At 37.4% G+C, this 13,003-nt stretch overlaps 1 protein-coding gene across 1 annotated transcript in view; it reads right to left on the bottom strand.

The window, feature by feature from the left end:
- Nucleotides 1-13,003, bottom strand: part of igsf9bb (immunoglobulin superfamily, member 9Bb) — a 186,165-nt gene that overhangs the window by 103,913 nt on the left and 69,249 nt on the right. Inside the window, 1 exon segment of the mRNA XM_052103778.1 lies at nucleotides 7,421-7,567. Within this exon segment, the coding sequence (XP_051959738.1) occupies nucleotides 7,421-7,567 (147 nt within the window).

Here is a 13,003-nt window from a genome sequence, read left to right on the forward strand (position 1 = left end):
GTGATTATGGGTGTAGTAGATAAAAATCAAGGTTTCAGAAGGCTGCTGGTTTGATACCCACAAGGACCAAGTCATGTGCCATTATTGTGCCCTTGAGCAAGACATTTTTCAAAATATGACTGGTAAGAAATATAAATAAAAATCTGTATTGTAACACTGTAGGTGTGTCCCAAATCACACACTTCTGCATTATTTATGCCATTTTGTAGTGTAATTAGTATACGTAGTATGTTTACACTGAAAATGCAACAAAAAGGTGTACTACAAGTATCCAGATGATGCACTTCTTCAACCGTCAAAACAGAATGTGGAATGTTGGACACTTCATGCACTCTATGCTCATGGCCTGCCATAGGTGGCAGATGGGGCGGAGTTACCTGGCTATGTTGCGGGTCTGACAAAACGATTGTAAACAATAGAGAATAAGGCAACTAGCAAACCTTCAGTGAAAACAGCACCTTACAAATATGTGTTTATAATTCCAGATTTAAGTGTTCAACTGAGTGGCAAGTTGGCAACACATCATTTTGCAAGCATTTGAAACATCACTTCCATCAGCTGTTAAATGGTGAATGCTTCTATATAGTATTTTTTTTTTTTTTAAGAGTTCCACTTGGGATGATACCACACTTTGAAAATGTATACACTGCATCCCCATCAATTCTGACCTTAGTCTAAATTATTTTCTGGTGTGAAATAGACGAGAGAAGAGAGGCCTACTTGACAGGCATACAGTATCTGAAGAACAGCAAGAGACCTATTCATATTTAAACCATTCATTTTTATTAAACAGAATTGTATTTTTACTTTTAGCATAATTTTGCATCAGACTGCTTTTTGATACATATTTACTGATGACACTGGTACATTAATGATGAAAGACTAACACATTTGGGGTATAAATGACTTCCTTGTAGGGCAGTCTCAATAACACAATTACAAAATTGCCGAATCGACAAATAGAAAATGTGATTTCACCTCTTTTTAAATTATTCTTATAATAACTCTTATAGTTATTAAATATGTTTTCCGATTACTCGATTTATTGTATATTGATATATCGATTTATCGATATAATTATCAATAGTGATTTGGACTCTGAACTTTAGGTGTTTGGACTCTGCAACTTGGATCCAATGAAAATTTTGTGCTTCCTCTCTCCAACTTTGCAACCATTTTAATCTTAAATCCAGAGATTTGGTGATGTTGGAGTTGAGTAAATAGATTTCTCTGCTCTTAGATCACAGAGAAAGATGAGAGTCTGTCCTGGAATTTTATATTCCACACACAGATTCAAACTTGCAGCAGAACATCGCAGAGGAGGAGAGAAAGTTATTTAGGGAGTGGGACTATATAAGAAGTATGGTGCAGGAATAGAGATGTTAATGTAATATGGACATACATTATATATATTTAAAGGAATAGTTCACCCAAATAGCACCAATAGTTCATTAACTCGTTCCGTTTCACACCAGTGTCTTTCTTTGAAGGACATTCAGACTGCTGTTTTCCATTTATTTTAAGCATATAGTGACCAGGTGCTGTAAAGCTATGAAAAGGACAAAAAAGCTCCATAAAAGCACTATCAGACATGTTTGACTATTTTCAAACATACTGTGTTGCGATCGGTCATGAGAAATGTAAGAACCAATGGCATTACGCATCAGTAAAATCAAACATAGCTCGATCCATTTTGATGTTATAAGCTTGAATATCTGCAAATGAGATTTGAGAGCTACAATGGATGGGATGATTTTCAGTAAATAACAACTTAAATTTCCATCTGTTCTTTACACAAAAGCTATTGTATGAAATTTAAAGACATAAAAAAAATCAAAAGAAGTTTCAAATGGAGTACTTTTATTAAGCTATTTGGTCCATTTTGGAGCTTTATGACTCCTGTCAAGGTATGCTTCTGTTGTGTGGAAAAGAGCAGTGCTAACACCCCTCAAAACATCTCCTTTTGTGTTCCACAATAAGAAAGTCATACAGGTTTGTAGCAACATTAAGGTGAGTAAATAATGACAGAATTTAAATTTAAGGGTCAACTATTCAAAACATTGCAAGTACAAATGCACACACACACACACACACACACACACACACACACACACACACAGCACACACACACTGTAACGATAACAATTACCTGTATGAGTGCTTAAATTGTCTTGCTGCATTTATAAAACTTTACACCACACCCTCCCCCCATTCTTGACATGCCCCACACGCAAGCAACACAAGTGTGATTGCGTGTGTGTGAGAGAGAGTGAAAATATTACAGGAACTGTAAAACAGCAGCTCTGAGGCACAGAGCGACAGCAACTAACACGGAGTTAATTTCTTTCCTAAGAGCCACTCACTCGTCATTAATTTACCCCCCACACATGCTAACTGCCCCCTAAACAGCCCCAAACATGCCAGAACTGACTGAATCCAATCCCACCAATTACATGTTTGCCTCAAAGCACTTCATCAGTATTGCATGCACTAATTCTGTATAAAAGAGTTTGACAGTGTGTTTTGATTAACTCTAAGGTGGGACTTACATTTCTACAGCCGCCATATTGAAAAAGCTGATTGGTAACTGTAAATTGGGACTACAGCCACCATATTTAGCATTATGGTTTCTCCCATTCATATGTGTACGAGTGCGCTGTCTCATCCTCTTATTATGCCTCTGGAGTCTGGCTGGAATGTGGCGTTTTTCCTAGCTCAGTGCAGAGTGGTAAATAGATTGTCTAGATGTGTGCTCGCGTAGAAGAAACACTGCTGATATTAGTGTGTTTGTCACACAGGACCACAGGGCACACACACAAACATGCTGCTGATAAACTGGCCTGTCAACACTCCAACTTGTGTGTGCTAAGCTGCTAGAATTAAGACTGGGCACAACAGAAATGCACACTCAGATAACTACAGGGCCCTTGTTGCCTTATTTAGCTGATTTGGAACAATCTGGCCTCTGAACATTTTTAGAAGAATATCTCAGCTCTGTAGATACAGTGAGGAAAATAAGTATTTGAACACCCTGCTATTTTGCAAGTTCTCCCACTTGGAAATCATGGAGGGGTCTGAAATTGTCATCGTAGGTGCATGTCCACTGTGAGAGACATAATCTAAAAAGAAAACTCCAAAAATCACAATGTATGATTTTTTAACTATTTTTTTGTATGATACAGCTGCAAATAAGTATTTGAACACCTGTCTATCAGCTAGAATTCTGACCCTCAAAGACCTGTTAGTCTGCCTTTAAAATGTCCACCTCCACTCCATTTATTATCCTAAATTAGATGCACCTGTTTGAGGTCGTTAGTTGCATAAAGACACCTGTCCACCCCATACAATCAGTAAGAATCCAACTACTAACATGGCCAAGACCAAAGAGCTGTCCGAAGACACTAGAGACAAAATTGTACACCTCCAGAAGGCTGGAAAGGGCTACGAGGAAATTGCCAAGCAGCTTGGTGAAAAAAGGTCCACTGTTGGAGCAATCATTAGAAAATGGAAGAAGCTAAACATGACTGTCATTCTCCCTCGGACTGGGGCTCCATGCAAGATCTCACCTCGTGGGGTCTCAATGATCCTAAGAAAGGTGAGAAATCAGCCCAGAACTACACGGGAGGAGCTGGTCAATGACCTGAAAAGAGCTGGGACCACCGTTTCCAAGGTTACTGTTGGTAATACACTAAGACGTCATGGTTTGAAATCATGCATGGCACGGAAGGTTCCCCTGCTTAAACCAGCACATGTCAAGGCCCGTCTTAAGTTTGCCAATGACCATTTGGATGATCCAGAGGAGTCATGGGAGAAAGTCATGTGGTCAGATGAGACCAAAATAGAACTTTTTGGTCATAATTCCACTAACCGTGTTTGGAGGAAGAAGAATGATGAGTACCATCCCAAGAACACCATCCCTACTGTGAAGCATGGGGGTGGTAGCATCATGCTTTGGGGGTGTTTTTCTGCACATGGGACAGGGTGACTGCACTGTATTAAGGAGAGGATGACCGGGGCCATGTATTGCGAGATTTTGGGGAACAACCTCCTTCCCTCAGTTAGAGCATTGAAGATGGGTCGAGGCTGGGTCTTCCAACATGACAATGACCCGAAGCACACAGCCAGGATAACCAAGGAGTGGCTCTGTAAGAAGCATATCAAGGTTCTGGCATGGCCTAGCCAGTCTCCAGACCTAAACCCAATAGAGAATCTTTGGAGGGAGCTCAAACTCCGTGTTTCTCAGCGACAGCCCAGAAACCTGACTGATCTAGAGAAGATCTGTGTGGAGGAGTGGGCCAAAATCCCTCCTGCAGTGTGTGCAAACCTGGTGAAAAACTACAGGAAACGTTTGACCTCTGTAATTGCAAACAAAGACTACTGTACCAAATATTAACACTGATTTTCTCAGGTGTTCAAATACTTATTTGCAGCTGTATCATACAAATAAATAGTTAAAAAATCATACATTGTGATTTCTGGATTTTTTTTTTTAGATTATGTTTCTCACAGTGGACATGCACCTACGATGACAATTTCAGACCCCTCCATGATTTCTAAGTGGGAGAACTTGCAAAATAGCAGGGTGTTCAAATACTTATTTTCCTCACTGTACATACAAAGCAAGCGAAGATCCAAAAAGCACATAAATGTAGCATAAAAGTAATCCATACTCCAGTGCTTAAACCACTTCTTGAAAAGTGATATGATAGGTGTGGGTGAGAAACAGATCAATATTTAAGTGTTTTTTTTTTTTTACAGTAAATTTTCCTCCCTGCCCAGTAGGTGGCAATATGCATGAAGAATGTGAATCACAAAAAACAAAAGAGGCACTTGATCACATTACAAGGCAGGGGTAAATGCATTGGGGCATTTTCTATTCTGGGTTGCAACTTGGCACATTGGTAGAGAATTCATTTGAGGTGCGGTCACAGCTATATCTTCAGTATATCGACTATTATACAATGCCATTGAATGAGGTTTTTTAAATGCTTTTTTAGATAATGCAGAGGCAGATTTTTATTCACAGGTATGAATCCTTGTAATTAACAGTTTTTATTAAAAATAACCATCTGTGTAAAATGTCTCTAAATGGATATATAGCGTTCTTAGATTTAAATGTGGATGCATGGAGGATTCAATTGTCAGAGCGTCAAGTGCCCCCTGCAGGAATAAAACTCAAAAGTGGCTGACAACATGGTATTTAATTCTGTAGGTCGGTTACCCACACAAAACTTTCATATGAGTTTAGAAAACATGAAAAACATCACATAAGTCATATGTGGAGTTAATGAAGATGTTAAAGGCATCCATAGATATTATCAGTTGTTTTTCGTAGTGAGGAAAGCAGACAGGCATTTCAGATGAGCAGGTAAGAATTGTAATTTTCTGAAAGGGTAAATTTTTTTAAACATTAACTGTATTGCTTTTGTGTATAAATATTTAAGATTATGCATTGAATTAGGGGTTGCCACGATTATATGGTTTTACTATGAACCGTGATTAAGAATATCACGCGTGAGAAATTAGAATCCACAGTTAAAAACATTGAAATGCTTTAGTTAGATGTGGCAAAAATATTATAAATAATGTATAAATATATAATATAAACAAGTTTTTCATTAGATTTTTGTAAGCCTAAATGTGAAAACTCTTGTGCCTGTGTGGGTACTGGAGCTGTTGCTATGGTTAAGGACAGTGGCCGTGCTGTGCTTTAATGGCCAGGTGTAGCAGACCGAACGTGAACTTTTCATTTACGTGAAACTGAAGTTTAAACACATGAATTCCAAAATATAACAGAGGAATTTGTACTATCAGACTGATATCCATAAGAATAGCAACTTAAATCAGCTGTTTGGCAGCATTTAAATGACTGACTGAAGACAACGTATAAACAAGCATACATTCATAATGTTGAAATATACACATATTACAAATTGGACAGGTTGCTCCACTAATCATCCAACAACAAAGTTTAATATTTTTAGCTGTGGTGATTTTAAAGTGATGAATTAAAGATGCCACTTTTTGTAACGTTTATGTGTGCTGACGGCATTCTTGAAAAGTTTGTATCTTAAATCGTCCTCATTATTTATCTGAACAAATTCAACGCATTCAAAAATAAATGTCTATTTTAGTTATGATCGGACTTTAAATTGCCTGCTGTAAGCAATGTTTCCATTATTATGCATAGTCCAAAGGTTTAGTTGTAAGGTGATGTGGACAGTATTTAGAGTCAGTTGCCAATTCTTAATGTTGGGATGTCTGACAGACAATGGATTGCTTTAATAAACCGATGCAGAAGAAAAACTGTTGAATGCCGTGAGCAACATGTTGCACACCCACAGTAATCTTACATGTATACTTTTGAAGTTCTCTGGTTACATTAGAACATCACTGTGCTAGGGATGCGCATAAGCGGTGTTGTGCCCTAGATTGGAGCATCTCTTACTACCTCCTATTTGTGTGTGTGTGTGCGTTTATCGGTTTTCTTATTATAGGGCTGCCCTTAGCATCCACATTTCCCCCAGAAATACATCCACTTAAGACATTCATAATAAGAAAATGTGCAAATAATCGTAAAACCATTTAATCGTGATTGTTTTCTCAGACTGTAATCTAACTGTTAAAAACTCACACTGCGGCCTCCCTACATTGAATATACTTTTTTTATTAATCTGTGCATTAATTTGAACTATTATGTATTGTGTAATGTGTTGTAATGAAACATCTACACACCTGTGAATCTACACACTTGAAGGCCTATCTGACCCTACTGTTCATTTAATGGGAGTTTACTAAAGATGTTGTCTATTAGAGTAAAACAGCAAGGAGGCTGGGTAGATATCACACAGCCATGAGCCAGAGTTGATGTACTGCAACCAGTTTGGAGATTTGAGTGTCTGCTACGTAGGCAATGCAACCCATGAGGCATGGCGACACAGTGTCATTGCCACAGGCAGGCAGAGAGCATAAATAAACTCTGGGTTGAGCTCAATTTTTCTAAGATTCCACTCACTCAGTTTAAGTCTAGACTAAAGACTCATTATTTAGCCAGGCATACACCTAATTTATCCATCAACTCACAATAAGGCTGCTTTAGTTAGGTCTGTCTGACTTAGAGTTTCTAAATACAATCATTATTTATTTATTTATATACACAATTTACAATCATATTTAATTATGATTATTTTAAATACACAATGATGACTCTAAGACATTATATATATATTACATGTTAATTTTCTGTTAATTCATGATTTTCTGTAAAGCTGCTTTGAACCTATGTGTGTTTTGAAAGCACTATACAAATAAAAATGACTTGACTTGACTTAAGATGATCCAGACACACTGTTCTCAGACCTAGAACTGAAATTGAACACTACATGCTACAAGGGGAACTGAGCTTAGATCATAGACTCACCATTGACTGTGAGGTGAACCCAGCTGCCATTGTGAAAGGTGTGGTACTGTTGCTCCAACATCAGGACCTTGCACTCATACCAGCCCTGGTCTTCCGATCGAACCCTCTCAATGCGTAGAGATGACTTGCCATGCAGGCTGGCTCGGCCTGTGGTGTTCGGATACAAAACAAAAACAGATACACAAAATACATGAGAGAGATTGTAGCAAACAATTGTAGCTGTAATTGTAGCGAACACACCCATGAGATATATTCATTTTGTAAATCGCTTGAATATGTCAGTCTAAATTTTTTAATTATTACTTTAAGGAATAGTTCAACCATATAATAAAAAAAACAAAAAAGTTGCTATTGTCATTATTATATGACAATAGCATATATAGACCAATATATACCTATGTGTTGTTTTTTCCATGGAACACAAAAGTAGAATTTTTCATAAAATGTTACGTAACTCCATAAAATCTGCCATAAAAGCACAGTTCACAGTGAACAGGAGCTGTCAAGCTCCAAAAAGGACAAAAAAACATACAAGTATCATAAAAGTAGTCCATACTTTTTGTGCACTGTATTCCAAGTCTATTGAAGCCATACAATAGCTTTGTGTAAAGAAATTCAATGTGTCACTATTCCCCCGAAGCTGATGGACAAGTCGTATGGAATACTTTTAAGTGCTTTTATGATGTTTTTGCCCTTTTTGGAGCTTAAAAGCCCTAGGTCACTCTGAACAGTTGTTGAATGGCAAGAGCATTGCAACGATTCTTCAAAAAATATATTTTTGGGTTGCCTATTCCTTTCATTTTTATTCTAATCTGGTATTCTAATAATAGAAATATAATACAAATATAATACCGATGACCTCTATCATTAAACAGGCTGTTTTTGCTTCTGTACCTTTAAGACTTCTAAACTGTATGCCCAATTATTAGGCAAGTGAGTAGTCTGATATTATCATTATTTTCATGCACATTTTCCAACTCCAAACCATATGAAAAACATGAATGCTTATTGCATTCATTAATTTTCAGGTGGTATGTATTTGTGTAATAAGGGAGGGAGTGGTGAAAGTATCAAGGTGTGCATAATTATTAGGCAGCTTCATTACCTCAGGTAAAATGGGCCAAAAAAGTGATTTAACTGACACTGAAAAGTCCTAATATTGTAAAATGCCTCTCAGATGGATACAACACTACTTAACTCTACCCACCCTAGCAACTGGGCCAATTGGTTGGTTAGGAAGCCTGATTGGAGTCACTCAGCAGGCCCTGCATTCGAACTTACGACTCCAGGTGTGGTAGTCAATGTCTTTACTTGCTGAGCTACCCAGGCCCCCCAATATAATGCATCCAAACAAAGCCTTCCACAATATAAAAATGCACTAAAATAGCACATGTTCATTGCATTGTGCAATAAACCTCTTAATCTCTAATCCTCCACAGACTGGGGCTATCCGCTTTGCTACAGCAATCGTGAATACGTATCCATGATTTGCGTGTAAAAAAAACATCTGCCGTGCTTCTGTGGTAATTAAATTGCACATTACACAGGACGCAAAGTAAGTAATTTCTGTCACAAGTCCCTTCAGGGCTTGTTTTTTGTTTTTTAAACAACAGATAGCGTTAAGAGGTCCTTTACCCATCATTTGATCACTCACATTGCTGTTGTGTGTGTGTTTTGTTTTGTGTGCATCAGTGTAATGTCTCCGGGCGGACACATCGCAAAGGATACGCCCTTTTCTGACCAGTGAATATGCTGGTTTATGCTTAATTAATGGTAAATCCATTAATCACAATTAAGAAAAATTAATGAGAGGAGCAGCAGGACTTAGATTGGCACAATCCCATAAAACTGCTGTGAATGCATGATAGAGTTGTGGAGTGCTTGTCTTGTGTGTGAGGAGATGGCAATCATATATGTATACAATCTTTCTATATATGATTGTCGTGTGGTGGACTGTTGACTGGTCCACCAGGGAAAGCCCTGGTGCTCTCTTTCGCCAGCAAATCCCTGCTTTGTGTTTTTGAGGGTCAATCAGAGAAAGGTATTTACGTTTTTTTCTCTGCAATCTGGCAACAGCACTGAACAGAAGGCAGGAAATGATATCAGCACAGGCAGAGATATAACTAGACAACAGAAGATAAGGATAAGGTTTGACTCTGAAAGATACCTGATATGTACCCACTGCATATATTATTAAACTATTACACATAATTGATTAAGTGAATTTACTGAATCTAATCTGTAATTGATTAGTGAATATGTATGTGCATCTGTCATTGTATTTCTAAGTGGCCCCAAAAGCATGAACATGTGCATATATTTGTGTCCAGTAGACATTTCACAGTATGGCACTGATTCAAAGATTCAAAGATCTAAAAATGCCTTTAGTTGAATGGGTGTGTGCAACCTACTTGCATGCGTGGCTGTCCGCACAATTAGTCTTAGTAAATCACCTCCAACACGGTCACAAATCACATTTACAATTTGACACGAAAAGAACACACAATATGCATCTAGTAACCTCTCTCTAGTAATGCCACATACCTGATGGAAATTGATGCTTCTCTAAGATGGTCATTTCAGTAAAGGATGACAGTAGAGACTAGTCGCACTGCCCCAATAGAGAGCTAAACACTGTAGAACTGCAGGTGTTCCTCTTGTTTCTAAGCAGTTTTGATTCAGAACTTTCTAGCTTTCACTATGCCCACACTTTGTACACTGAACATGTTTCTGAATGGCAAACCTACTGTACGTCTCACAATCAAAGACAACTTCAAAACTATGTCATATCAGTCGTAACCGTCAAAAGAACACCAGCATAAACAAACAACACAGGAGCTTTTGTGAGGCCACAGATCAATAGAGATGGAGACACAGATGCAAATGATAGCGGTCAAGCGCATGGCCTATTTTTACAGCCGTGAGAGAGTGTTAAGAGTTCAGCAAAAACAACATGACACACAACATAAGTTAAGGATAGTCCTCAGGTAGTGACACTCTGAAGGTCAGTACAGTACGGCAGCATGAAAATGCTTCTCCTACTTTCGTTTTATTTTCGTTTTCCTATCTTGCTCTCCAAAAGGAATGATCTAATGATCTAGAAAACAAATTAAACTGAGATTTAGTTTAGAGATTACAAAATGAATATTTAATAAATCAACTGTAAAAATAAATAAAATGTTGGCAATATTTTATTTACTATTTCTTTCTGTTTTTTTCTTACTTACTAAGCATTGAATCTGTTACAAACAGACTGAGGTGCTTTTAAAGCATTTCCTCTCTATATTCCATCACTGAATAAAACAGTTACTATCAGATATGTGCCATCTCTATCTATTCAGCCATAAACGTGGCCTCCCATTCAAATATGGTGCTATATGAGATCTTGTGTAAAAACAGGTCATAGAAGAACACAACCTCTCTGCCACAATGATTAATTATGCTCAGTAGAACACTGACAGCTAGAGACATTTGTGCTTCCTACTGTAAGTGATAACAATATTATGCACAACAGCAAGGGTTGGGCACCAAGCTTTTTATCTCACTTCACCAGTAAGATTCTTTGGTCAACCAGCTTCACCAGAAAGATTATGCTGGTTGAATAGTGTTGCGGGTGAAAAAAATGATTATTCTGGTCCACCGAACCAGTACAAACCAGCCTTGGAAATCGATGCTGGTCTAAGCTGTCTCCTTTAAATTTTCCACATCTGTATGCAACACTGCATCTTAAATATGGAATGCAGTTCTTAACAAAGTTTTCTGAGATTTAAATATGGTCATCTGTTTAAATAAACACAGCTCAGCACTGCACAATGTATTCAAATCACTACTGAAAATTCAGCAATGGATTCAGAATGAGAGACTCGAAGATTGAAAAAAAGCCTTTCCAATCTCATTACCATTCACTATGAGTGAGAGCCATTAAAATTGCATATCCTGCCCCCAGCCATGTCTGATAAACTATCACGGTTTCTTTGCTTTTATGAATCTGACATGGTCTTAAATTATGCCCTATCTGTCTTGGCTCCTTATCAATGATGTTATTTCGAATCTCAATTAGGAAGAAACGCTCATATTTGATCTGCCTCACTCTCTTCTTCCTCCCCACCCCAAAAGCTCTTTCATGTGTTTGGCTAATGCTCTGTTCTGGACATCAGTGCCTCCTCCACCTGTCCATAGACAACCAGATCTATTTGTGCAGATCATAAGAGCTTTCTCCAAACTGGCCTACACGTTTCCAATTTATAATCTGTTTCCACAGGCCGGCTCTTGCCCTGTGAGAAAGCTACCTGCCCCTATGAGTGAGATATAATAATGTGTTTAGGTTTTCAAATAGATTTTTCTTATCTGGAGTAAATATTGTGTAATATAAGCATTCCTTTAATTCGAGTCATTAAAAAACTCTTAATGGTCTACCACTAATTTTGACCATATTCGACAAAGGTTTAAATGCTAATGAGTTTTCGAAATCCGCGTACAACAACGCAAGTAATAATATGTAAAGTGATGTGTTTCCATTTTGAGTAGGCATGTGGGATCAGATTATGTCTGCAACTAACGATTATTTGGATAAACGACTAATCTAATGATTATTAGAACGATTAATTGACTATTCAGGCTATTATTGCAGCTATCAATCAACTGCTCTTAAAATACAATTCAGCTTGTGCCTCGAGTTAAGAGGTGAAATTAATCATGTTCTAACTAATAATAAAGAGAAAAGGATGGAAGTATCTTAAAAAAAAACGAGCTGCAGTGCTCTAGTGTGTCATTATTAGAGCTTCACATAATCTCATATTACATCAAATGAGATCAAACAACTATTCGACAACAAAATATTTTGTCGAAAATGTCGACTAATCGTTTCAGCCCTAGATCGGTTCTTAACCCAATCACACTGTATTGGAATGCAAGGTGTATGTGCAACCAAATGTGTCTCAATTTCAGTGGGTCAACTATATTGAGCACCTGCAACAACACACTGTATGTGAAAAAACCCACGACATTTCAACAGTATTTATCTCATAAACAAAACAAATTGTGTTTTAATGCATTTTAATGTGCATATTTGTGCATGAAAATAGCTTAATTCATGTGAAAAGAAAAAATTATCATTCACCCTCTGGGTTCAAATTAACTATGCATGAAATTCACCAATGCAAATACTGCCTGAACAAAACTGTGTTTAAAAGTTATGTTAAATGTGTGCTTTTCCTTTGAAAAGATGTATAACAGTGCTTGCAAGGCAGAACTGTACTGATATTTCTCCACTCTGGTTAGGGTTTTTTCTAAGTACCAAACCAAAATATTAAATTTCTGCAAATAATTCAGACTGAACTGCTCAACTTACAGATTCAATTCAAAAAATGTTTAGAAATTTTGTGAACAAGTTAAATCTTAGGCATGCTTATCTTGGGATTTGTTAACTTTATACTTTTTAAGACGTTAAACATTGAATCTACCAATAGCATTCAGCATTCAAAATGAAACTGACAGTGACATCATCATAACATTTGCATACCAAATTGCAATTGGTCTCCTTTCTTGTTTCCTTCTATCTTTTTACATACTGAATTGTGATTG

This window comes from Xyrauchen texanus, chromosome 34, assembly GCF_025860055.1.
Source record: "Xyrauchen texanus isolate HMW12.3.18 chromosome 34, RBS_HiC_50CHRs, whole genome shotgun sequence".
Taxonomy (NCBI): domain Eukaryota; kingdom Metazoa; phylum Chordata; class Actinopteri; order Cypriniformes; family Catostomidae; genus Xyrauchen; species Xyrauchen texanus.